Raw genomic sequence first — 27,615 nt, 5'->3', positions numbered from 1 at the left:
GATGTGGAAGGGGGCAAGAGATGGGCCTTGTATGTGTGATGACAATGGATAAGCATGACTTACCGTCCACGGTGACTTGGCAGGAACACTCCGCCTGGCCAGCGCTGTTCTTGGCTACGCACTTATACAAACCTCTGTCCTCAGGCAGGGCCTTCTCAATGGAGACAGAGAAGAGTGAGCCTGTGGGGGGAGAACAGGAAATGCTGTGAACAACCAGGAAAGGGCCTGGTGTCTGAGGCGCAGCAGGTGTCTTCACAAGCCCCTTCTCAGACCAGAGGCCCAGTGGGAATCCCGCAAACTCTCTGTTGATGACCGACCCCAAAAGAGTGGATTCCTGGGACCTCTTCCACCACTGGAGGGCTCTTTTAGGACGATGAAGAAGGAGAGAGAAGGGGCCTTTGTCAGTGGAAACGAGTGAGGGGGGTGGGGGGAGCAGAGTGACATGGCCTGCCCCTTACAGAGAGCATAAGGAGCCCAGACACAGTCTTCTGGGGGATAGTGACAAGGAAGGAGTCTCCTGGCAGTGGCGTTGGGGACACTGCTGAGTAAAGAGAGTTTTAAAAACAACAAAACAAACAAACAAGCAAACACAAACCCGTGCATTGGCCGTGATGTGTGTGTGAAGGTCAGAGATAACTTCCAGCAGGTGGCTCTCTCCTTCCACCATGGGGGTGCAGGGGTTAAACTTGGGTCCCATTTCCCCACTTGCAGCTCATTTTCCCAATAAAACATCTGACCAGCCCAAGGTAAAGGACATTTTGAGTGAACAGGTGAGTGGGAGTGGGTAGGAACCTTCATTCAACAGTTACCGGCTGTGTTCTGTGACTGTGGCAAATGGCCTTTTAGGAAGGGTGTTATGGCTGAAGACAAGGACAAAGGAGAGACCCCTAGGACAGCCTTCCTACAGGGCTGGGTCTTCTGGCCCCTCAGGGAAGGGTGAAGATGGCCTCTTTCCTTACAGCCCTTACTTAGGTCTATCCTTGCCTGAGACACACCTCTGGGGGCCTGGAAGCAGACAGTGGGAAGGCAGGCTGAGCATATACAAAGTTCAGGATCTGGTTCTTCCCCACCCAGCTCTCCCTCATCCCCAGAACGGTCAGTCAGTCCTCTTTTAGGAGAACTTTCTGACTTGTAGGGGAAAGTCATCTAAGAATGGAGTGCAGCCATCTGCTAAGGCCCTACCTTGAGATGAATAAATAAGCCCCTCACATGGCATCCTGCCCTAGCTACCCAGTGTCAGTGCACTGACCACCACACTAGAATGACAGGGACATGTCCATCCCGCTGCCTATAAGCTACCTGTTATACAGCCCCTAGACCACTGGCACTGGAAGACAGCTGTATACATTCCAAGTTTATGGGAGTGTGGGACAAGATAAATGGGCACTGTTCTCAGAGGAACCTTTTTAGCTCAAATTATGTATACTGGCTGGTGTTATCTCAACTTGACACAGACTAGAGTCATCAGGGAGGAAGAAACCTCAATTGAGAAAATGCCTCCAAAGGATCCAGCTGTAAGACATTGTCTTAAATTAGTGATCAAAGGGGGAGGGCCCAGCCCATTGTTGGTGGTGGCATCCCTGGGCTGGGTTCTATAAAAAAAGCAGACTGAACAAGTCATGGGGAGCAAGCCAGTAAGCAGCATCTCTCCATGGCCTTTTCATACTTGAGTTCCTGTCCTGACTTCCTTTGCTGACGAACAGCCATGTGGAAGTGTAAGCTAAATAAACCCTTCCCTCTTCAACTTGCTTTTGGTTAATGGTGTTTTGTTGCAGCAACAGAAACCCCAACTAAGATAATCTGGTTATACAAAGCTAATGCCAGGAGACCCAGAAAGCAAGGATGGTATCAGCGGGGGCCCTCAGGACCTCACTAGAGAGTTGGAAAGCCTACACTGCTTCCTGGGATAGGATAGCTGATCTGTGCTCCCTTCCTCCTCCTCAGCTCTTGAACAGGCCTGGCCCTATCTTCCCATGGTGAGGACAGTGGGCCACCATCATCTTCCCAACTACATCAGAAAGGATTTTGGCTGGAGATAGAGAAAGTCTGGCATGAGAGTGAGAACTGGGAGGCACAGGGACAGGGGAGTAAGGGCAGCCATTCCAGCCATCTGGCTGGATAGGAGGATGTTAGGGTGATGCCTGGCCTGAAAGACAGGCTTAGAGGAAACCCACTCACTTCTGGATTTCCCTGGTCTGGGAGGACATAGTCCATTCCCTCATCCCCAAGTGATAGCCTGTCTCATTCCTTGTTGGTTTTTGTTTTGTTTTGTTTAGTTTTTGTTTGTTTGTTTTTTATTTTGGTTCCCCAGCTGCCTTTGGCCTGGAACTTAAATGACAGGCACAGTGAATGACAGGGTGATGGCTGGAAGGGCAGTGGAGGATCTGAAAGAGACCCCCACCTCTTCCCCAGCTCTCTAAAGCCTCAGCAGAGCTTGACCATGGCCACATGTATGCGTGGGTTGGAGGAACACTGGGCAGGCTTGGAGGCTGGCTACCCCAGATGAAGAATCTGGTATTTCCTGTGGGACGGCTCATTCTTGACCTCCAGAAGAAAACTGTTTCCCAGCAATTTTTTTTAATAGAATCCTCAGCCTGTCAGCCTGCTGGGGAGTTGAGGGAGTGAGGGGGGGATGGGAAGCAGGAATCTATCTACTGAGTGGTTCCGAAGCTCTGCCAGGAGCCCATCCTGGCTGAGGAGTCACTCTTCTGTGATTGAAGACTAACCCCCCCCCCCCAGCTTCTCTTTCCCAAGTGGGAGTGGAGAGGGGAAAGAAAGGGTTAGGATTGGGGTGAGGGGTTGCCAGGCTCCTGATTATTCTGTGAGCCTCCCTGACCTGCCCTCCCTCTGACCAGCACTCACCTGGGGTCCCTTCCTTGGGCACAGTGTCCTCTGTGTCACCTCTAAGCCCCTAGCTCTAGTTGCACCTCTCCTGGGTTCCCCAGGCATCTAAGCACACTGGTAGCCACAAAGCCCACTTCAAGGCCATTGCTGAATCACACACCCTGTCTCCCATGCTATCTCAGAGAGCAATAACCACGTCTGAAATGCCACTGCAATAAAAAGTAGTTGGGGTTATTTCCACAGCAGGGGATCTGGATCTATGCAAGACAAGGTCACGGACACATAATCAATAATGTATGTTTGTATGTATTGCTGGAAAAATAAAAAACAGAAATAATATACGCATTCCGAGCTCTTTAAATGGGTTCTACATACAAGCCAAGGGGTTGCATAGACAGGAGGCGCTATATAATTTGTGGAATGAGCTTTTTACAGGATTGAAAAAGCCTTCGCAGGATTCCACCCTGAAGGCAATAAAAAATGAATCATCTCTTGACAACAGCAACAAAAACCAAGCGTCTTTACTAGACTGGGAGAAATGTTTTGCTAGGGGAAGCCTGGCCTGGAGGCAGGAAGCAGCTCTTAGAGATAAAGGCTCTTTTATACCACCTCAGCCCTGCCTGGACTCCAGGGTCATTGTCTCCCCATAGCTAAAATGGGTGGAGGAAGGGAGGCTCAGCTGATGGTCTCCTGAACACGGGCATCCCGCAGCTCTGCGTGCCAAGAGGAGGAAAGCCACTTCCACTTGACTCTAAGAATTGCCCAGTGGTCAAATCTCACCAATGGCCATCACACCTCAGTTTGGGATTTCCTCAGCACTAAAGTGGGTTGGTGTGATCCTGTCCTGCAGGCTGTGGGGCTCGGCAGAGGAGCTCCTGGATACTTAACACAGGCATTCCCTAGCAGTGGGAGCTCTGAGATCCATGTGTCCATTGGGTGTCTCAACTAAAGTGACAGGGGTCTAAGAAGGGGTCCTAGAGGAAGTGAATCTTGATAAAGGGAGAGACAGCCTGGATGGGGGGGGTCAGTGTAATCAGGGGTGCTGGTGGGGGAGGTGCTAGGAGACAGGAAGATGGGTATTGCCCTTCCCCCCTGCTCATCACCTCAAATCATGGACTCGGACTCCCTTAGTTCCAGTGACAACATCCTACTGTGTGCTCCACCTCCCTGTTCTCTCCCCAGCCCCAGCCATCACTCTGCCCTTCAATGCGGGCTACAGGTTTTATGGCAGATGTCAGTACTTCTTGCCCTGGATTCTTTCTCTTTGTGGCCATGCTCACCTTGGCAGGCTGGGCCTCGCCACCATGCCCCCTGATCTCTTGAGCAGTCTCCATACTTGTCTTTGGCCAGGAGTCAGTTCAAGGCCCTAGAACCCAACTTCTCGAGTTGCATTCCTCACTGCATGGCTGGCTGTTGCTTTTAGACATGTTCTCTGACAGGATGGGGACTAAAATCAGGGCCAAGTCACCCCCCGCCCCCACAGCCCAGATAGGCCCATGTGCAAGCAGCCAGCCTTCAGTGCCTCCAGCCCTGTACAGGGCCCACCGGTGGACTGCTAGCTTCCCTGCTACCCACGTCTGGCCTGCTTTCTGGGCTTTCCTACCAGTCACTCAGTCCCCAGCATGGAGCAACTCATCCTCTCAGACCTCTCTGTGGCCCCAACAGCTGTGTCACAGTGAGCCTATGTCCTTGCTGCCAGACCTATGAGGAGCAGATTCACTCCACCTCTGGCCACCACCTTGCTGCCCTCCTAGACCTCTCCAGTGACAGCTGATAAGCCCTAAGATGCACTTCCCCCTGTGGTGAGGGCAGGCTCAGGAGCAGGGCTGGTATTTTGAGAACTAGCACTCTGCCCTTTATTGTGGCAAGAGAGGCTCACTTGACATCTCTATCCTCCATTGTAGGGAGGAGGTTGGTCTCTTCCTTTCTCTGTTGCTTAAGAGCTGTGCAACCGTGGGCAGTTTACTTGACTTCTCTGTTATAAGGATACTTGGTAGTGTGAGAATCAAGGGAACAGGAACTGTCTAGGATGGCATCTGGACATGGTGCTCCACTGATGGAAGCAAGCTATTCGTATTTTGAAATCCTGAGAGTATTGTTTGCAGTTTGCTTTGGAGCTCTCTCTGTAATCCCGACCTGCCTTCTCACAGTCTCTCTTGTCTCTGAGGACAGAGTCCTGCCCTGTGGGAGGTGATGATGTTGCTTGCATCTCTGTGCTCTGGGTGGCTGACGATTCCTCCAAGCAACCCAGGCCTAAGAGCAGCCCGTGGCTGGGGGCTCAGGAGCACTTCTGCGATCAGGGCTGAGGTCTATCTTATACTGCTCATTTGAACAGACTCTGTAAGTGGCCATTGGTGGCCCTGCCACCTCTATCACTTCTGAACTCCAATTTTCCCAAGGTTGGTGTACTCATGGAGAGTATAGCATGCAGGGTTTTACCACTTGCATGTCCCGGGTTTGGTCCTCCATCCTGTCCAGAGAGGTCACTGGACATGGTGACCTGGGAAACACTCCTGGTCAAGCTTTCTAGTTTGTGTGAGTGGGAGGCCCTAAGACTTCCTGTGCAGGGGCAGCATGGGGGTAGAACTAGCAGACACAGAGGGACAGATGCCTCCTGGAAGACCCTGCCAACCTGAGGACATCAGTGTTAAAACGTTACTGTCAACGCATTAGCAGAAGATTACAGAATCTCTCTCTGCTGAAAAAAAAAAATGTCCAGTTTGCCTTTTGGCCATTCAACGTTTAGACTCCACACGTTTCGGCTGCTTTAGATTCACTGGCTGAATCGTGGAGTAAGGGATAAGGTCGCTGCTATCTATAAATGCCTCCTTCCAGAGTTGTAGAGGTAGGCAGTTGTGGGATGAGTGTGTAGAGAGGGGAGTGACCAGAGGATAGTGGAGAGAGGAGGGGAAGAATGGGCTGGCGCCTCAGTGCACTGGCATTTGCTAAGACCTGTCTACTCAGCCTCTGTACCGTCTTCCCTCAGTATCTCAAGGCCACATGCTACATCCTGGCAACTTCTTCGTGATCCTTTAGGGTCAGCTCTAGCTCAGGCAGGACCCTGTCTCTCCACTAGCCACCTCAGTGGACTGTGGGATCTCTCTCATCTCATCTCTCTCCTGGCCTAGGAGTTTCTTGATAAGACTTGATAAGATCTTAAGCCACACTGAGGGCTGGTGACTTGGCAGCAGGTAAAGGTGCTTTCCTCCCAACCTCCCCTCCTGAGTTTGATCCTAGGGGGCACACACACTGGAAGGAGAGAAGCTCCTACAGCTCTCCTTTCACCTCCAAACATAACCACACATACTTCGTAGCGTGTGCCCACACTTATAATCAATCATATTCTCTCTCTCTCTCTCTCTCTCTCTCTCTCTCTCTCTCTCTCTCTCTCACACACACACACACACACACACACACACACACTAAATAAATGTAAAAGGATAATAAACCCTAACAAGGGTCAGGGGAAAACCTCCTTTCACTCCTCCATGTTCTCTGGTGTAAACTGGCAGGCTTGAGAACTCCAAGGCCCCAAAGGCCATGGGTGGCAGGACTCTCACCACCCCCCAACCAAGAATGTGAAACACCAGCAAACAAAAGTCTCATCCAAATTAGGAAGCGAGCAACTTCGTCCTGAGTGAGCGGGTCCACTGGGGCTGTGTAAGGGTTTGGCTTGCCCACAGCTCCCTTCAGACCCACAGTGTTTTCAAGACTGAGCTATTGCTGATGCCAGCCTCTAGCTCCATACCAGGATGTAGGCATTTCCTACACTTCTCAGGGTCCCCAGCTAACCTCAGCTCATGCCCCCCTTCTCCCAGTTTGCAAGCATGGCTCTCTCTATGGGGGTGGGGGATGCTGAACACTTAGTCCTAAGGTAAGCTCAGAGGAGACCTGGGTAGGGTGCCAGGAGAGAGTTCTGCCAGACAGACATCAAGGCACAGCATGTACCGCAAGGATCAGATGCCCAGCTCGAATCCACTGTAGGCTCCTGTGTAGACCCAGGGCCCCTCAGTAGAGAGCCCGTCCTGTAAGTGAGGGGAATAGGGATGGCTATCCCAACTCAGGCCATGGCTACAAGTGACTACCAAGCAGACTGCAGGCTCATGCCTTGACAGTGACCCATGTAGGTACATGTAGGCTTTCCATCTTCCCCACCCTCGCCCTCATTTACCTTCTTGGGCAAGGATGATGAACTTTGTGGTCTTGAGTGTCTTTCCATTCAATGTCCAGGTGACAGTGGCTGGGGGATCAGAGGTCACCTGGCACTGGAGTAGCAGCTTCTCGCCCTCTGCCACATGGACATCTTGTAGCTTTTCCTTGAAAACTGGGGCCGAGCCTTGACTCTCGGGTCTTTTTTCATTGCCCGTGGCTCCGACATGGCCTTTCTTACAGTTCACATCATTCTTAACCTCCTTGACTTCTTCTTTCCCAGCTGGTTTTGGGGTCTCAGCAGACTTGGCATTGGCCACGGGCTTCTGGGTTTCAGCAGGCTGTGCGTTGGCTACGGGCTTCAGGGACCCTGAAGGCTGTGCGTTGGCTATGGGCTTCAGGCTCTCGGCAGGCTTGGCATTGCCTATGGGTTTCAGGGTCTCAGCAGGCTTGGCATTGCCTATGGGTTTCAGGCTCTCTGCAGGCTTGGCGTTGCCTATGGGTTTCAGGGTCTCAGCAGGCTTGGCGTTGCCTATGGGTTTCAGGCTCTCGGCAGGCTTGGCGTTGCCTATGGGTTTCAGGGCCCCGACTGCAATGCCTGCAGGTGTAGGGCTTTCCCCAGCCTTGACATTCAAGACCTCAGCACTGTTGCCCCCATTCTCCGCAGGTGACTTCTTCTTGCCACCTAACACTGAGCGAAAGTCTGGGGTGGCAGCTTTTGGAGGTGGTGCCTTCTCAGGAACGGGGGTCTTAGGGGTCCCCTTCTTGGCTAGGACAGACCGGAAGTCAACCTGCTGGGGGCTATGCACCTTCCTCTCTTCCTCAGAAATTGTCTTTGGCTTCACTTGCCTCTGAAGGTTGGCGCGGAAATCCATCTGCTCGGCTGGGATGTCCTTCAGGTCGTCTTCGGAGACGGTCTTGGTGCTCACCTTCTTTCCCAGGAGGTCACGAAAATCCAGCTGCCCCACCTCCTGCTGGCGGATGGCCTCTTCTGTGTGCAGCCTGGTCTCCACCCGTCTCTTCAACAGCCCCCTCACGTCTTCTCCGTCTTCCTCCCCAGGCCAACCCTGCCCTCTTGCTGGCCAGGCGAGCCTCAGGGTCCCATCACGGTCACCATCACCATGAGCACCAACTCCTCCACCACAGAGGCCCTCACGGCTGGCAGGCTCCCGCCCCCTGCAATAACCAGTGAAGGAAAAAGAGAAAGTAGCAGGCAGGAAAAGGGGCTGGGTAAGGCAGAAACGTCAGGGGAGAGCAAATCCCTGAGGGCGGAGGGTAGAGAGGAGGGGGAAGGGGACGTGGGGGCCGGCCAGGCTGTGTTTATAGAAGGGAACATTGGTGAGAGGCACTCACTTGCCTAGTTGGTTTATTATATCGGTAATGATTTCAGTAGCCTTATAAGGGTGTGTACAAAAAAAAAGAGAGAGAGAGAGAGAGAGAAAAGAAAAAGAAACACACCCCCTCCTTTGCCTTCTTCTGGCCTCTCTCCTTCATCCCCTTCCAATCTTTCTTTTTGGCTCTGGTAGCCTCAGCAGAAGGACACAAACAACCCCAGGCTTCAGGGACAGGCAGAGGGTGGCGGGTATGTGCAGGGGACCTGGCCAGGCTACTCCTGGGGGCACTCACCGTTGAGGGACACTGGAAGGACTGTTGTGTAGCATCAGTGACACTTGGCAACTGCACTCGCCAACCCGGTTCCTGATGAAGTCAAGGACAATACAATAAGAGCTATGAGGTTCCCCGGGCAAAGGACCTACTCAGCCAGAAGGGCCAGAAGGGGTGCAGGGCAAGTGTAGACTTGGTCGTGGGCTGATGGGCCATAGAGGAAGGAGGAGGCCTAAGACTTAGCTGTGGCTTCCATCCCAGACTTAGATCTAGGCTAGGGCTCTCACTCTGTGGTCAACTTTGATTTTTACAGTTCCAGATTAAAAAGAAAGGGGAGGGGGATATTTGGGAGGGCAGCAAAGATCAGCATCTATAAATGGGAATCCCTTAACACTATCAATCGATCATTCAATCCAAGAATAAAGGCTGCTGAGGGGTGGTGCTGAAGCCTCTTGTCTATGCAGACAGGCCCTGCTCACAGAGCCCAGTGACCTGACCTGACTCTATATTCCCTCAAAGTAATGACAGCCACTACTCCAATAGCTGAATTCTCCTTGAAAACAGCCACAGCCTCCCTTCATTAACCAGAACATTCTGTGTTTAAAAACCTAATATGTGTGTCTCCCAACATGGGTGGCCCTTTTCTTTTCCTCCTTCAGGTGGGGAGGGCTCTGGATTAGTTACAAGCACAGAGCTGTTCAGCCTCCAGGGGTGCATGGACGGGCTGAGGCCCCTCTTCTCAGGCAGGGGGCTGAATGGCTAGCCTGGTGGATTCAAAGCAGTTGAGCCGGCTGGCCTTCTAGGTTGCCCTCTGCTGGTGTTTCAAAGTGATGTCTCATAATGGGGCAAGTCTGGGAATTAAATTGATAATTTCTACGGTTCCAAGGACTGCGTTTATCCAGGACCTTCCAGCCCTCATGACTGCCACATGCTTCGCCTTGTTCTCTGCAACATGCCAGCTTGGTCTGGAGAGCGTAGGGAATGAGGCAAGTCAGTGCTGGGATTCTCGGGTCCCACAGTTGCCTAGATCGTCTTAGCATCACTGCTGGGGCTGAGTGACCTCTCCAGACCCCATGATAGACATACCAGCTGCCAGCTCTGGACCTCCTCCTCACAAAACCCATCTCGTTTTGTCTATGGTTCTAACAGCTCAGAGGCAGCACTGTTTATATAAGGCCAATGGAGTGCGTGAAGGTTAAACAGTATGCCTGAACTCAGAGGTAACTAGCAGGGACAGGGGCTGGGACCTGGATCCTCCTGCGCACACGACTTGTGGCCTGTGTGCAGGCCCTCTATTATCAGAACTACCTTGCTCTGCAATCTTTGCGTGTTTCTTCGTGTGTCTGTATACATGTGTGCCTTAACCACAGGAGGGGACACCCACACATAAGTGTATGGAAGCGCCTGGTAGGCACCTCTGTCTTGAGTCTGGAGACGTGTGCTTACATCTGCTGCTGCCACAGCGGTACACCCACCTCCCTTGTTCTGGTATCTCCTCATGGGAAGACACTTGCAGCCTACAGAGTGGTTTAGCTTCTCGGGCTTGTGGATTTGCTCCTCACCCTCGGGTAGGGACCCATGTGAACAAGGATAGGTTAATTTGCTTCCTTCCAGCCCCGCCTCTCCTCCTTTGCTCCACCTTTGTGCTATCCCAGGCTGTGACCATGTGGATCCCTTCCTGGGACCTCATACCTCTCTCCTCTCTGACGGTCCCTCTAGTTTGTCCCTTCCTCGGGGCCCGGGTTCTTTGAAGCTACCAATTGAAGGCATCTGAAGAGTGCAGGCTATATATATCTCTATCCAGCAGCTCATTAGTGCCAGGCTGTGAGCATGCTACCTGGTTTTCTGATTCTGTCAGCCCACCGGGCAGTGTTAAGCTACTTTTTCTCTACTTCACAGTGATGCTGGCATGGAACAGAGCAAGATGCCCAAGGGGTGTTTTCTTGGTAGCTCCTTTTTCCTCACATTATCTCCAAGTTTCCTCTTGTCATAAGGAGGACAAAATCCAGGCATAGAAATCAGGAGCAGACACTGACCAGATGGCCCCACTTTACCCTAGCCACACTCTAGGAGGCTGTGCATCAGAGATGGACTGTCTGAGCTGGAGCTACTCTTATCTATATATCCCTATGGAGGGAAGCAAGTAAGGGCTCTTGTCATGGCCTTGATCTGTCCATGTGGTGGGGGCCATGGACAATGATAAACCCTGCCTAGTCTCTAGCTCCACCCACCCTGACGTCTTCAGACAGGTGAGGGGAAGAGACACCATGGCTGGGCCGCTGGGGGAACAATACTGAAAGCCTAAAACGAACACCTCTACTGGGCCTTTAAGGCAAGCCATGGGTTCTTCTAGAGCCTATAAAGTTCAGATAGACTCTTGCCTGGGTCCATCTACCAGTGACCTCACCAGCAAGAACAGTATCTTGGAGACATTTTTACTATTGCCCACACTCCATCACAAACAGCTGAGACTGAGGCCCTGACTTGATGTTGCCACACAGGACACAGCAGTCACCCTGTATGCTGCAAACCTGCCACAAACATGCTCCCCTTTCCTGAGCCCCGTAGTAGAGAGTCACACTCTGGTTAGAAGCCTTGCAATGGGTACCTCCCCAAATCACCATCACACAGGATGATTTCATATATATATACAAAGGTGAAGACCTCATTTTCTGGACAGTATCTGTGCTTCCTAACATCTCAGCTGGAACTTGGAGCCGATGTGTGGCTGGCTCTTCTCCTGGTCGGGGGTGGCACAGCAAAAGAGAGGTCAAAACTCACCCATGCTCACCTCTCCACATTAGCAGGAACAGATTGGACCCCTTGGTGGTCTCCCAGCCCCACTCCCCAAGCCTTTCTTCTTGAAAGACCCTCTTCCATGGGCTAGATCTAACTTTTGTCAGGATGAAAGTAGTGAGAGGGACCAAGGTCCCTGGCAGGCCTGGCATGCACTCCTCAGGAGAACTTTCCACTGACTTGCTCCATTTTTGCTGGGGACAGAGCCAAGACCAAGGCAATGGCCTCCCGGAGGGCTGAGGAATCGGGCAAGGGATGCATGAAGAGGCCAGCATGAGTTCCCAGTGCATAGAAAGCCACTCCTGATGATAGGCTGCAAGAATGGAAGAACATCTGATGGAAGTCAAAAGACAAGGGCTTGAATTTCGGCTCAGCTCTTGGCCATGAGCCTGTCAATGACCTGAGACCTCGGTGTCCCTCATTACTAGATGGGAAGTCTAGATAATTTCTGCATTCCCTTCCAGCTGGGATAGTCTATATTTTATGACTGTCCCCAGCTGGTCCCAGACAGTCTGCCTTTTGCCCTTCCAGTGTAACCCCCTCTATGGCCTGGCAGACTTCCTATAGATCTTTGCTTTGTGCTCCCTACCCCCTTCTCTCTTGGCTCATTTAACAGCCAAGTCCTCTTTCACTGGCCAACACGCAGGCTTTCTTTTTGCTTCAAAATCACACAAAAAGCCAGGAGATGGAGATAGGAGACTCAGGAGTTCAAAGTTATGTATACCGAGTTTGAGGCTATATGAGACTGTATCTCATAAAACCAAACAAACCAGATAAAACCAGACAAAAAATCCTATCTCTTATAGGCTATCCAGTTGATTAATACAAGTGTAGTCTCAAAGTGTTGTTCCTTCACCAGGAAAGGACTGAAGCAGTCACAGTAAGTCTCTTTCTGCCCTAGTACTGACCTAGTGAGCAAGGGTGTAGACGCCTCATCATGGAGGCAGATTTGTCCCTCCTGATTAAGACCTTGAGCTTAAGGCAGAGTCAGTAGACATCGTCTAAGCACATGGCTGATGGGAATGGGATGACAAGTATTTGTAAAAGGGTCCTCTGTCTAATTCAGATCAGCGGAGCTCTCCTGTATAGGCAAAACTTCTGAACAGACCCAAAGATCTTTAAGAGATAATAGCTTCCTTTCTTATTTCTCCTTTTTCTGTTTTAGATTTTTATTTTATGTATGCGAGTACACTGTCACTGTCTTCAGACACACCAGAAGAGGGCATCAGATCCCATGTGGTTGCTGAGAATTGAACTCAGAACCTTTGGAAGACCAGTTAGTGCTCTTAACTGCTGAGCCATCCCTCCATCCCAGCTTTCTTTTTTAAAAGGGTATTTTTAAAAATGCACTTAAGCATTTGGGGGTGGTTTGTGAAGCAGGAACAGCTGGTTGATGTGAGTACAAAGCCCATGCTCAGACTTATTGTCGATGCAGTATTCCATTGCAGTAAAAGCCATAGCATGTTGCTTATAGAGCTGGTCCTGAATGATGGGCTCAGTATGGGGAGTTGATAAAGTTCAGGAAGGGAGTGACCAGGTTCTAAGGCACCATTTAGGCCATGTCTAGCCACCCTCAGGGTGTCACAACTTCGCATACACAAGTCACGTATGTATGCCAGTCTTAGGCCTCAGAGAAGGCATTCTGTCCATCAATCTAGGCTTCACTTAGGGTTTTAGGAGATGGAGTGTTTTAATAGGGAAAATTAATCTCCCTATGGTTGTTTTATTTATTTATTTTTTGTGATGGCTCATATGAGTTTGATAATATCTAGACTCACTTAAGAGCCAAGCCTCGTGTCCTAGCTGTCCTTGGGGACTGTCTATATGAGGTTAATGATTGGGAAGACCTGGGAGCACTGTCCCATGGGCTGGGGGCCTGGGCCGAATACAAAGGAGCAAAGCAGCTGAGCACTGATCTTCTCCCTCTTTCATGACTGCAGAGGTTTGGAGCTCCTGCTGCTGTGACCTCTCCTCTGTTATAGGCTGTACCTTGAACTGAAACAAAATAACCACCAGTCCTTAAGCTGCCTTTTCAGAGTCTTTGCTCTTGCCACATGATAAGAAGCTAATACATTACTCTTTTTTGTGTGTTTGTTTTTAGGCATCATACTTCGCACCCCACAAGCTACACAAGTGTCTACCACTAGCTATATCATCAGCTTCTGTAGCATTTTTGTTGTTGTTATTGTTCTGGGTTTTGATTTTTTGAGATAGGCCTCTCTACATAGCCCTGGCTGTCCTGGAACTTACTATGTAGACTAGGTTGGCCTCAAACTCATAGAAATTCACATGTCAAGTTTTAGGATTAAAAGTATGCACCATGCTCTGCCCTGTAGCAATTAAGAAAATATTTTAAAACTTATATTTGAATGGGTTTTTTTTTTCAGTTCTGGGGAATCAAACTCAGGGGCCTTGTACAACCAGGCAAGCATGCTACATCCCGCACCTACTTTTAATTATATGTATGTGCATGTGCTTATGTCTGTGTGTGAGTATATGAAGTAAGTACAGGTGTCTACAGAGGCCAGAAGAGGACATTAGGTTCCCTGGAACTAGAGTTACTGTCCATTGTGGGTGCTGGAAACAGAACTTGGGTCCTAGGTAAGAGCTAAGAGCGGTATGTACTCTTAACCACTGAGCCATGGCTCCAACCCATCCCATCCCCTATGTCAGTTTAATATAATATATGAAATTCATTGGTATGCTTTTTACCAAAGGGTGGACTTTTGATTCTTCACTTCTTGAATAAAGGTTTCACTTGGAGGCTCACTCCTAAAGGAAAGCCATATAGAATGACGGTGTGTGATTTCCAAAACTGGGTAGTAAAAGGCATCAAAGGTTTAAACTATCTCTAAGAGGCTTCCAACTCTTAGCTGCTGTGGCCTGGAAGTACGTGCCTCTGAGGCCCATGTATTGAAATTTAATGTCTATTGTGAGGTATCAAGAAGGTGGAAACTTAACCCAACCATAATATTTAGAGGTGGATCCTTGGGGAAAAATCTAACACTAGATAATCTATCAGTTGACATCCCTGTGATTGAATACTAGTGGCTGTAAAGATGAGACAGAGAAAGATCACAAAGTGTATTCTCTTCCTCTCGCCACATGATGCCCTTGTGCCACCCCAGGACTTTGCCAGCAGGAAAGCTGTCACCAAGGCCATCAGTAAATAAAGCTACAGAGATAGAAACTCAATAAACCTGCATCAGCTGCTGCTTCCTCTGGCTTCCCCGTCCTAGCTCAAGAGTCAGGACTCTGGGGGGTGGAGGGGCAGGTGTGAGAACAGCTGGCAGGACGGGCAGACTCACTTGAGCAGGATCTCATACTGGCCGGCGTGCCAGGGCTGCACGTTCTTTAGAACCAGAGTGAACACATCCTCATTCTGGAGCAGCTCAAAGTGGCCACTGTCCTTGGAGAGGGCTCTGCCATCCCGGAGCCAGTGCACAGTGGGGAAGGGGTCTCCAGCTATGGCGCAGGAGATGAGGACACTCTGGCCCAGGGAGGCTGTCACCGAACGAGGCTTGCTGATGAACCAGGGCTGGGTGCCATCATGAGGCTCTGGAAGTAGGCAATGGGGAAAAATAGAGAGAGAGGCCCTTCAGCATGGAGCTTGGCACCCACTCCATTCTCCACCATGTTGGAAGACAGTGTGTTACCAGGGAATCAGTGGGTCTAGAAAGTACTGGGACTGGGTGTGCGGACATGGTAATCCTTCTTGCAAATCTGCATTGGTTATATTATCAGAGGATAGTACTAATATGAAGTTGTATAAGCCCCAACAATATGGGGTCCTAGGCTGGGTGCTCATGATCTGCAGCAAATGTGACTGGTGAGAACTTTTACTTATTGTATGTGCTTAGCCACCTTTCCCTTGGAAAAGGAGGTTTCTGCAGGAGAAAGGACTCACAAACTGTAGTTTATATCCCAAACCATCAATACCAAATCAGGTCTATTACAGATTCCCCTCAGCATGCCATCTAGCTTAGCAGCAGCCCAGAAAGAGCGGGGACTTTGGAGAGCAGGGAAGGAAGCCCCATTCTACAAGAGCTTGCTATGGAGACAGTGATCTGCCTCTGAGGCTGCAGCGAGACTGGAGTAGTCTATTGTGTTTCCCTCATCTCTAAATGGCTTTGGCAGAAGTTGTAGCCCCACCCCCTCAAAGCAGCTCAGCTTCACCTTGCACCGTGAGTACGGCCCGGGTGCGGCCCTCCCCAGCACTGTTCCAGGCCTCACAGGTGTATGTGCCTGTGTCCTCCGGGAACACCTCCTGGATACACAGGCTGTGCCAGCCACCCTTCTGCTCGAAGTGGAAGTCCTCAGACTCCTGGATCTCATTCCCATCGTGGAGCCACACGACTTCTGGAGGTGGGTTCCCTGAACACAGAATAGCAACAGGACGTTGTCAGAGAGGGGCATCCCTAGCCAGGAAGCAACTGTGCACTTAACATGCTAATACTCTGCTAACCATGCTACCAAAGTCTCTGCCTCAGTTTCCTTACATGCTGTGCCTTATAGGGTTGTTAGGAGAAATAACAGAGCCAATCCAGTCTTTGCTAGCTGCCCCCAGAATGGCATTAGAGCACAAAAAGAACACCTAGCCCTGAAGGTGTTCTCTGCCCTGCCCCACCTCACATAGAGACTCCATGGCAGCTCCCTTGCAGGCAGTCACTGGAAAAAGCTCTATAAGCACTGGGCTGCCACACAAGTGTGGTCCCAGGACCTCAGCTTGCAGATGATTTCTAAACATGGTTCTCAGTGTGTAGCAAGCAATGCCAGGCTATGCTCCTGGAATGTGTTAGGAGTACAGATCAATGACCGTGTGAGGGCTTCTTTAGATCTGAAAGCTGACCACAAGGCTCTGCTTCCAGAGGGATGAGGCCCCTAGGGATATGTAAGAGTGAGCAAACGGCCATTTGTCTGCATGGGTCAGACTCCGCATGCCAGGAGGCCATGTGCAGAATGTCTCTTATCTCTTCCAATTCTCTGTGAAGCCTCTCTCTGGGAGTATCATGGAAAAAGCTTCCATCCTCTGAAGGACAAGTCCTCTGGTCCTCTCGCAGTTCATATTTAGTATGTTTATAGGTCTAGAGGGAAGAGGAAGCCAGAGATGGGTACTCCCAGTTTTCAGAGGCACTGCTAGGAACCAAGAACCAGAGATACACCCAAAGGTGTTCATGTCTACTCTGCCATGAGCGTGGTTGTGGGACTTTGTGAGCTTCTCCTGCTGCTCCCAGCAAGGGCCAGAAAAGCTTGGTCTTGGTGTAAGCCTTTTTCTTTGTCCATTTTTGAAGGATCTCTGATCATCTCCTTTCTACCTTAGGGTCTCACTAGAGCAACTCAGACAGCATCTGAGGCTTGAAAGATCCTCACCAAAAATAAAAAAATAAAAATAAAATAAAAATAAAAAAATCTTTCTGCACTATTTAAAACATTTCAGAACATCTTTACGGTCTTTTAAGTATAGGCTTATATTGTCTGCAAATTGGATAATATGACTTTCTCATTTCCTATCTGTAGCCTTTTTCTTTCTTTCTCTTGCCTTACCTCACTTGCTAGGATTTCAATCACTATGAAATTAAGAAGGGAAAGACTGGACACCCCTGTTTTGTTCCTCATATGACTCAAAACTGGAAGGGACACTATTTGGGAAATGGAAATGGGCCGGTAGGAGGCCAGGAAAGGTAATGACTAAATGTGGCTAAAGTATGTAATACTTTTGAATAAGATGTAATTGTGGAACACATTGATTTCCACAGCAAATATGTACTAATTTAAAAAAAAGAGTTGAAATATGTACTAATTAAAAAAAAAGAGTTTTGGATTTTAAGGCATTAAAATCCAAAAATGAAATAACTAAATAAAAACCAAAGCAAACCAAACAAATGACAAAAACAAAACCCAAAACAAACAAACAAACCCCCTAAACATTCAATCGGAACTGGCCACGTTAATCTTAATCATCTTCTTCCCCTGGACCATATAACCCTGAATCTACAAAATGCTACCCAGATATCAGAAGAGAGAAGCCAAGAGACATATACCCCCTGCTGATGGATCCATGGTGGGTTTCTGGGCATCTGGGAGCAATACTCATTGTCACATGATCATTCTCTTATATACCCCAAGGACAGAGCTATCTGGACAGACCTGACACCTGGACTGTCATAGTGACCTGGCTTCCATCCATGACTTTGAGGTCGGAGAGGCCCTGCAAGAAGATGGGTGCGATGGGCTTGCTGGGAGCTGGGGACAGATGGTGTTCTCTCTCTCCTTCACCTTTCTTTTCTGTGTGGTAGACATAAGAACAGGAGAGAAACATTCAGGCACTCCACAAACACACTAGACGCCAGAGCTCTGCTGAAGCTCAGGTCTGATGCATGTTGAGAGGCTCTTGGAGATCACTGGGAACAAGTTATGTCCCATGTCACTGCCAAGCATGACAATGCTCAGGTCTGACAGCATAGACTAAACAGTGAAGTGCTACAGAGTCCTGTGCAAACAAGTGTGACTCCTCAGAAGGACCTTAGCGAGGAAGCTCACACTGGGCATCTTCATGAAGACTTTTTCCTCTTAAATTCTTTTTACTCTTTTGAATTAAGTGATACGCTTATGTAGTACAGAATCCAAAAGATACTGAAGGGTCTGTTTAAAGTCTCCCTTCCAACCTGGCTCCCTGGCACTGTCTCCCCAGTGACAATGCTCAGTTTCTTCTGAATCTTGCCAGACATGATGCATACACACAACACTTACAGAAAGCAGCTGAATTCTCTTCCTTCTCCTCCTTTCTACCCTTCCTATCCCTTCTCAGTGCTGGGTATCAAATCCAGGATCTCAAACATAAACACATGTGCTACTACCAAACTATACTCCCAAGCTCACTTCCTCCTACTATTCCTTCTTTTTTTGAAAAATAAACTAAAGCTGGATATGACCACACACACCTATAATCCCTACGCAGAGGAGGCAAGAGAACGGTGGGTCTGAGGCCAGCCAGCTTAGGGTAAGGTCACCTCCCAGCTAAACAAAGCAAAACTACAGGGTGGGATGTGACTCAGTGATAGAGCAATAGTCTCACGTGTGTAGTAAAGCATTGGATTCATCCTACAGCCCCCTCCCTCTCCCTCTCCCTCTCTCTTTCTCTGACTCTCTCCCCCCTCCCTCTCTTTCACACACACACACACACACACACACACACACACACACACACACACACACACACCAAACTAAAGAGACAGAAATCATAACAGTGGGTGCCTGTGGCAGGGGGTGGGAGTGGATTAGAAAAGAGCAGTAAGCAATGCTTAAGAGAAGCAGAGATGTTCACTTTTTAGGTCAGGGTAAATGTTTCACGGATATTAACATGTCTCCCAAAAACTCATTTAAGTTAAACTCCTAAAATACACGCAGCTTACTGCACCTTCATAATAATTCAGTAAAATCTGGGAAAGGGACAGAGGTAGCGTGCTAGCTAATAAAGAATGAAGACCAGGACAGCTCTCTGGGTGCAGGCCTGGTCCATCTCCTCCCTCTCAGCTCTGAGGAAATAGCTTTTCATAGAAGGGGTTTTCTGTACTCTTGCCATCCTCCCCCAAGCTGGCTTCAACCAGTCTCCAGGAGGTAAGGCGCTGTCTGCCTCACATGCACGACAAACCCCAGGCTGCCTAGTGTTTAGCCTCTCCTGTAGCTTTTTGCTGTTATTGTTGGTTCCCCCCCACACCCCCGGCACTACAGGGATTAGTAAGGCAGGTGCTATGGTTTGAACTAAAACAGGGCAAACAACAAGTTATTACTTTCTGTTTGTTTGTAGTAGTCGGTATCAAATCAGCGTCCAAGATAGGCAAACGTTCTACATGATCTTTGGGAGTCACGTTGAAATTTCACTCTCAATATGAAGGCACTAGAAAGGGGTCCTCCAAAAGGTCATTAGGTTAGGGAGACACCACCCCTATAAAGGGATTAGTGTCTGTCTCAAGAGACTAGTAAAGTTCTTTAGTTCTCTCAAGAGTGAGTTGGGTTTCATAGACCTGGATTAGTTCATGTGAGAGTAGTGTTCTAAAGTGAGTCTGGAACCTGCATCGGCGGTCTTCAGCACATGCTATCACAGGTGTACCAACTTCTAGTGCTTCTCAACCATGACAGGATAGAGCATGAAGCTTTCATGAAGACCCCTGCAGAGATCTGTGCCATGCTTTCTGTCCTCTAGAGCTAGGAACTCTCTAGAGCTAGTAGGATAAACCTCTCTACTTTACAAAGTATCCGTCTTTGGGTATTTGTTACAACAAAAACCAGATTAATAAAATCTCTAATTTAAAAATCAAAGTTTCAAGGAAGGTCTCTAGCATGTTGTGTCTCCACTACCATAGGGAATCAAATTCCAAACTTTCTCTTTCAAACCCTAGGACTCTGGGGTTAGTTTCCAGGGTGTTTTCTCTGCCAGAATAAGGCCCAATTCACATGTTAATTTTTACCCGTGGCCACAGAAGGCAAAGCTCTCCCAGCCCTGCCTCGAGAGCAACTAAGGCAGATCTGCTCTGTCCCGCCTCTGGCCACCAGGTAGCGTTCTTGGTCCCTGCCCCCAGTTCATGTGAGAGTAGTGTTCTAAAATGGGAATTGTCTTTTGATGGAGTGCAGCTGCTGCAGGAATATTGGCAGGAGGCTCTGGAGTGGACTTAGGGAGCCTGTATTGGAAACACACAGATCTACCTCGTGTAGCCTGGGCTGCGATGGTCAGGAAAGCTGGCTGCCTCTGGAGGGTTGAGGAATTTCCTGTCTTGCACAGACTGAGGGCTGGAGGACAAAATGTTTTCCCCTCTGCTGAGGACTCCCTGTTCCTGCATCTCTGCCTCACAGCTCAAGCTACGGAGCTCCATACAGATGGGCTAGAGTTCCTTCTGGGGACCGCAGGAGCATCCAAACCCCAACTTGCTTGACTTTCTGCTGGTGCCTGTCGGTTCTTCCGGGCTGGGTCATTCTCTCTCAGTTCTTCCTATAGCCTGTTCTCTCACCCGCTCCGGCCCTTGTTCTGTGGATCCTGGCTGCTGGAGTCTAGGGATCTATTTACACCACCCAACCTGCCCTGGGAGCTGAGAAAGGAACTGGGGGGAGGGAGCGAGAGTTGCACCTCAACATGGCAGATTGCTGGATCTAAGGCCTGCGTGTCTGTGCCCTGGATCTGGACAAGAGACTAGTCTTAGGTTTCTATTGTTGTGATAAAACACCTTGACCAAATCCAATTTAGGAAGGAAACTTTTTTTTTTCAGTTTATAACTCTCAGGTTGCACTCCATCACTGTGGACAGTCAGGACAGGAACTCAAAGCAGGAACTGAAGCAGAGGCCATGGAGAAACCGGTTGCTTACTGGTTTGTTCTTAAGGCTGGCTTAGTGTGCTTTCTTATTTCATCCAGGAGCACTTGCCTAGGGGTAGCACCACCCACAGTGGGCGGGGTTCTCTAGACATCAGTCATTTACAGGTTGATTTTTATGGAGGCATTTTCTCAGTTGAGGTTACCACCTCCCTGGATGACTCTAGGTTGTGGCAACTCAATAAAAAAAACCAAAACAAAACAACAATAACAAACTAGCTGGCACAGGCAGAAACCTGGGACTTGGAGCCAGATCTGGACCCTAAATAGGTCTCTGCCTCTACCTGAAGCCGCACACCCTCACCTGTCTCTAAGGTTGTTTCAGGGCTTCAGGGAGTTTTGAAGACAGAACTTGAAAACAGTAAGTGTGACACAATGCTTGCTGCTCAACGCTTGTTTTGTTTTGCTTACAGTAGTTTCTTATAAACCTACTATAAGCAGCAAAGTATCATAAGCTGAAAATGCATTTGGTAAACCAGTCCTACAGAGTAGTGCAGCTCAGCTACACAGCTCACTGTAGGAGACTGGCTGTTTGCTCTTGGGGTCACAATGCTGATAGACATCTTGGGGTCACAATCGTGACTGGGTCTTTCTGCTCCTTACCATACCTCACATTGCCAGCTCAGAAAATGCTTGAATTCAAAAATTTTAAATTTGAAGTGGGTTTCGATCAAATAGCTTTCACACTGATATAAAGTTGAAAATCGCAAATTGAACCACCCTAAATCGACCTTGTCCACACTTACTATCAACGGCATTTATAGACGTCTCCTGAGAACTGGCTGACTCCGGCATGCCTAGAGTCACGCAGTGGACCCATCAGTATCCTAAGAAGCCATGGATTCTGAGCCTTTTCTTATGATTACGATTTGATTGGTTTGTTTGTTTTTAAGGGGCCCAAAGCAAGTTCTGTGATGCCATGCTTAGAGAGACCATGGGACAGATCTCAAAGTAAATTAGTGGAACTTTGCTGTGCCTCCCCAAGAGAGGAATCAGAGGAACCCGTTCAGGCTTTGGATCCAGAGTGGCTACCAGCTCTTTCTTCCTTTTAGTCCTCCAGGGACAACGGGAGGAAGAGTGGAATGTTGGGAATTAATTTGTCCTCCAGCCTGCAGACTGGTGTCCCTGTTTGTTTTGAATCCCTCCAGCAGGTGTGGGATTGATCATGTGGGAAATGGTGATCCTGAATTCAGGCCAGTGAACAGCAGTCAATAAGCCCAAGTTTCTCATGTGGTGAGAAAATGGCCAACCTTCCAATGAACACGGGCTGTATTGGGACTAAGACAATGGGGAGGGCCTTGGGTTCCCAGTAAGTGGCTTCCTTTAGATACCCTGAGAAAAGGGGCCTGAACTAGTTTCCTGGATCCCCAGTCCCAACCACGACCCACTGTACTTAGAGTGTTAAGGTAAGCCATGCTGCCAGAGAAGGATGGCCAGGAGGGAGCACTCGCCCAGTAGCCAAGAGGCATGAGGATACAATGGACTGGATCAGGCTTCTTGCTTTCTCTCTGGGGATCTAAAACCAGGGCAGGTCACCCAAATACTACCTATTATGGTCTGTATATGCTTGGCCCAGGAAGTGGCACTATTAGAAGGCGTGGCCCTGTTGGAGTAGGTGTGGCCTTGTTGGAGTAGGTGTGTCACTGTGGGTGTGGGCTTTAGGACCCTCATCCTAGTCCTGGAAGCCACTATTCTGCTAGCTGCCTTCAGATGAGGATGTGGAACTCTCAGCTCCTCCTGCACCATGCCTGCCTGGATCCCACCATGTTCCTTGAGGATAATGGACGTTTGAACCTCTGAACTTGCAAGAAGCCCCAGTTAAATGTCATCCTTTATAGGACTTGCCTTGGTCATGGTGTCTGTTCACAGCAGTACAATCCTAACTAAGACTCTACCCAAATACTGTGCGCATGCCCAGGGGTGAGAGATCTCCAGCCTTCCTCATCTGGAAGGCGGGCACTGGCCTTCCCACAGTACACAGACTCCAAAGACATGATTACTGGGGCCAGGAGTGGATGCACTGTATCCAGCTCCAGTGGGGTTAGACTAAATATACCCCCAGCTTTTCTCACAGCTGTGTTTCCTGCTCACACTGAGAGCAAGCTGGAGAGGAGAGGCTGCTTTTCTAGAGTCTAGAAGTGCCAGCTCCATAACTCACTAGTCTAAGACTCCATGGCGAATTTTTCTGTTGCTCTGGTTTTTGGTTCCTGTGTGCCACACTATTCCACTCAGCCTGTCCTGGAGAGGACAGGAAATATGACCAAGGATGGGCTGCTGATAAAATAGCTCAGCAGCATGTGAAAATGATGCTGTACAGATGAAAACTCTTGTGAGATGCACTGCAGCAAGCCACCTGTGTACACAATCCTACTTTTCCTTTTAGAGTCCACCCTCCTCCCCTTGAAAATCCCAACCAATGGTGACCTCAGTTCAAGAACAAACGCAACGTTCTGAAAACTTTGGAGAAAATTCAGTGTCCACAGGATGAAGCAGCTCATTGAGTTGTATACCTGCCTGGTTCAGTACAATCAGCAGTACCAGCTGCTCCTTAAACATGCGCTAGCAAAGCCTTCGGCTCCTCCTGGACCTGCTGTAACAAACCTTCCACAGCCTTCGTCTAGGTGGCTGGTCCTGGCTGCAGTGTCTCTTGGTACACTCTAACAAATTTCCTTCTTTCCCCCTCTACGGTCTTTCCTCAACGTTCTGTGAGTTTAGTAGGAAAAATAACTCGATTCTGAATTTCTTAAAACCATCCTCACCCCTACCCCTACCAGTGGACAACCTATGCTGGCCAGCCTACTGTTTTCCAAAGCCCCGAGTTTTTGGATCCAAATGTGTGTTCAGTGAACATGCTGGGCTTCATCTTGGCTCTACTAAAGGATCTCTTTAGGGCTAGAGTGATGGCTCAGGGGTTAAGAGCTCTGACTACACTTACTGAGGTCATGAGTTCAAATCCCAGCAACCACTTGGTGTCTCACATCCATCTGTAATGGGATCCGATGCCCTCTTCTGGTGTGTCTGAAGACAGCTACAGCATACTCATAAAGGATCTCTTCAGTCCTTGAACATGAACCATTTTCCTTAGCTACCACAATGCAAAATGTTATTCCAACAGCAAACTAGATTCCCTCTCAACCCTGCTATTCTGTGGAAATTCAATTAATCACCAACTGAGGGGCACCTGCAGCCAATCTTCCCCCTTCTTTTATTTGGTGCTCAGAATGCAGTATGGTCCTTGAATCAGGGACCAGTGCCTCCTCTCCCACATTCCAGGGCTTGGTTTCTTGGCCTTGCAGGAAGGCAGCCCAGCCCCTTCCCATTTCCAGGATGCTTGGCAAGCTGGAAATCCCTGGGGAGGTATCTGAATTCCCTTTCAACAAAAGTCTGTCTCCTCACCCGACAGAACCTCTTGGACAGTCAGTCAGCTCGAGGACTGCTTTGATGGCATTTTTGGCCTTTCTTCCTCCTGCTGACTTCTCAGAACTGAAGAAGCAAATGGGAAGGGAGCAAAAGGGACAAGATGCATGGCATCTCAAAAAAGATCTGACCAGTAATGACGGGCTGCTAGATGAGAGGCAGAGACCACTACGACCCCGGCCTTCTTAAAGTCTTAGAAGTTATAACCACACTCTAAACAGGCAGGCACAACAGCCAGCCCCACATGGTTCTTTGCCAGCGAGGGCTGGAAACTACACCGCTGTTGGGCTGTCCTAACTGGGGCATATTTTGCCACTGGGAACACAAGGCTTTCATTCTGGATGGTATTTTTGGTCAAGGTCTGTGAGCCAGGAAATGGGGGCCCTATGGTCCGCAAAGGGCTGTGAAACTGGACAGTAACGAGCCTCTATAATTGTCCAATCAGTAAAGGGAGGCTCTAGTTCTGAGCTCCGTACCAGAAGCACACATCCTGGCCTGCACGCCTCCTTGCAGTGTGAAGGCCCCAGTCTGTAGAAAATGAAAAGCTGGGGGTCCACTGACTCCGCTTACCTCACTGCTTAGCTTAAGTTTCAAAGGCTGTGAGCAGGTGCTCAGGCGGACCGAGGTTCTCAGGAGAGTTTTAAAAAAACAGGCTACAGACAATGCTGCTTGCCCTCCTTCAAGGAGTCTCTCTTTAGCCAGTATAAGGGTTAGAAAGGTTGCCAATGTGCTCAGCTGACAGAGGGCAGGGTCCATGACTAATGCCAGCAGACAGATGATATAAGGCCTAAATTACATGTACATAGTTGGAACAAGCAGAGGAGGAGGCTGGGAGCGGCCACATGCCTAGGTGTCCAGAGTCAAGAACTTGGTTGCCTTGGAAGGGCCTGTTTTCCTCATTAGGAACTCCTCTTCTAACAAACCCTCTAGCAAATGTCTTTATAAAATATAATTCATCTCAGATTTTCTTCTTTTTACCGAACCCAGCATGCCTTTAGTTAAACAAACAAACCATTAGTGGAGAAATTATGTCAAAATAGGTACAATTAGCAGATTAGTAATTCATCTTGTTGCTGAAGAATTTAGCCTTGACATATATACTATGTGTGTAGGTATGTGTGTGTGTGTGTGGGGGGGGTTATAATTTGAAAATATCCTAGCCTAAGGAAGTCTCCTGCCCAGGACTCAGACCTGATAATACAGGGAGTTATTAAACTGTTTCCAGACCTTCCAGGACACTGAAGGAACTTGGATTCATCCATTTTTGATGGGGAGAGAAGACTATGTTGCCTGGTTAATGATGGGGGAAATAGGCAAATTTGATGAGGGGCTGTTGAGAGATAATTCACAGGTCTCTTCATGCTAGAGCACTGAGATCTTCCATGACGGGAGAAGCTGAGGTAATGCCTCCCCGCATGTGGGGAAGGCTTGCCAACCTCACTGCTCTCTGTCACTGCTCACCTGCTCGTAGGGGCTCACAGGACAGGCCCTGTGCTACAGTATCAGGAGGACAAGGGGTCTCCCTACAGAAAGACTGCATGCTTAAACAAGCCATCAGAGCAATATTCCTTAACCCTTGAGGGCCTGCAGGACACAACACCCTCCAGCAATGTTTAGGCAGTCTATTCACCCAGCTCTTGCCACAGTGGCATCTCGAGTAGGCTGGGGTTGCTCCTACCCCAGGACCTGAACGCTGGCTGTGCTGCCTGCCTAGGCAACATCCAGCACAGGATGCAAGGATGTAAACAAGCACCAACCTCTATTCATTTCCGTAAGAGCAAGTATCGGATGTGATGTTAAGCCTGGTCTTGACTGCTGCCTCTGTCTCCATCAGAGGGCAAGCCGGGCAAGGGTGGGGCCTTTGTCGGACCCGTGTCTCACAGCATCCTCAGACCAGATGAATATAGGTACTCAGCAAAGATTCTACGTAAGTCAGTGCACAAGGGACACAAGGTGTTCACAGGCCTTATTCTGAGGTGAGCAGGGAATGCTTCCGGGAGAAAGTGACATCTGAGAGAGCTAATTAGGCTTTCGGACTAGAACTACAGAGACAAGCAGAGTAGACCGAAGGCTGGGCCAGTGCTCTGAAAGATTGCCAAACTTTGACCAGTGCTAAAGAGATGAGAAAGGGTCTCTATGCCTTCCCTTCAGCATAGAATTTGCCCAAGTCTCAGAAAGACCTGGGGGGTACTGCTCAGTGGCTACAGAATCGGCTCCTCACAGGAAATAATGGCAAGTGGAGGGTAATGCATTGCCCCACTGCGACCTCTTGTGGTCAGAGCTTTGAGGTGCAGCATAGGAGCCCATGGTCTGAAGTCGTTCTCAATCAATGGCTCATGTTTCTCACTTGGAGCTGTAGAGCTTAGGCTGACTTTGAACTTCCAATCCTCCCTGTTCTTTACCTAGCAGACAGATAATACTTCAGCAGATCAATTCTTTCATTCTCTCTCTCTCTCTCTCTCTCTCTCTCTCTCTCTCTCTTGGTTTTTCAAGATAGGGTTTCTCTGTGTAGTCCTGGCTATCCTGGAACTCACTCTGTAGACCAGGCTGGCCTCGAACTCAGAAATCCACCTGCCTCTGCCTCCCAAGTGCTGAGATTAAAGTCATGCACCACCACCGCCCGACCTTTTCCTGGGATATTCTTGTTTAAAGTTTGGACAGCCAGCATCATGGCACATATGGAGTACTCTATGGTCTATGGACAAAGCATGATCCATCTATTTAGTCCCCATGTGCCAGGGCTCCCATGTCACATAGAGGAAGGTGGTACCTGGAGAGTCGACAACCCATGGCAAGACTAGGAAGTGGTGAATGGAATTCAGGTCAGGCAGCTGGCTTTGTATTCACACTTTCCACCATGACACACTGAGAGGGACAGAACTGGACCTGGGTAGATTTAGGGCAGGACGGAGCAGCAATCGAGGCAGGAGGGAATAGGTCTCCTAACAACTCCCAGGGGGACTGGAGCCAAAGCAGCTGCTAAGAAAGTCACAATAACTCCAAAGCTGATGATGGCGCAAGATAATGCTTGGACCCTCTAAAGCACCTTGGGGCCCGGTGCCAGAAATGTCACTGTGCCAGGCTTCCTCTGCCAGCCTTGTGCAGGGAAGTCTGCATCGGGGCGAGTGTGGTTGTGTCTGTCTTGTTTTCCATTTATGGTTCTGAGCCTCAGTGTGGCTTGGCCAGGCCAGCATATCCCCCACTCAGGAGGGCACTCACTCACTGGGCTGCTGACAGCAGATCCAAGGGTCCTGATGGAGCTAATGCTGTAGCTTTTCTCCTTTTGCTTTAAGACATACTTAGATGGGCAACCATGCAGCCCTCCCCAGCTTTCCCAACACCCTGGTGTCAGGTGAACACGCCAGAGTTCCCCATCATTCATCTGAAGACCCTCTAAACACACACACACACACACACACACACACACACACACACACACAC

The 27,615-nt window shown here is 49.3% G+C and overlaps 1 protein-coding gene across 4 annotated transcripts in view; it reads right to left on the bottom strand.

Moving 5' to 3' along the window:
• Mylk (myosin light chain kinase) overlaps nt 1-27,615 on the bottom strand; it is a 250,011-nt gene that overhangs the window by 73,709 nt on the left and 148,687 nt on the right. For all 4 annotated transcript variants that reach the window (XM_031363765.1, XM_031363764.1, XM_031363763.1 and 1 more), the window contains exons 12-17: nt 17,542-17,679; nt 15,571-15,768; nt 14,703-14,952; nt 8,620-8,691; nt 7,016-8,169; nt 64-180 (exon numbers count right to left, since the gene is read on the bottom strand). In XM_031363765.1, the coding sequence (XP_031219625.1) occupies nt 64-180; nt 7,016-8,169; nt 8,620-8,691; nt 14,703-14,952; nt 15,571-15,768; nt 17,542-17,679 (1,929 nt within the window). The remainder of the gene's footprint in view (nt 1-63; nt 181-7,015; nt 8,170-8,619; nt 8,692-14,702; nt 14,953-15,570; nt 15,769-17,541; nt 17,680-27,615) is intronic.

The sequence above is a fragment of the Mastomys coucha genome, unplaced genomic scaffold, assembly GCF_008632895.1.
Source record: "Mastomys coucha isolate ucsf_1 unplaced genomic scaffold, UCSF_Mcou_1 pScaffold12, whole genome shotgun sequence".
Lineage (NCBI taxonomy): Eukaryota > Metazoa > Chordata > Mammalia > Rodentia > Muridae > Mastomys > Mastomys coucha.
This window is presented reverse-complemented; position numbering and strand designations above follow the sequence as displayed.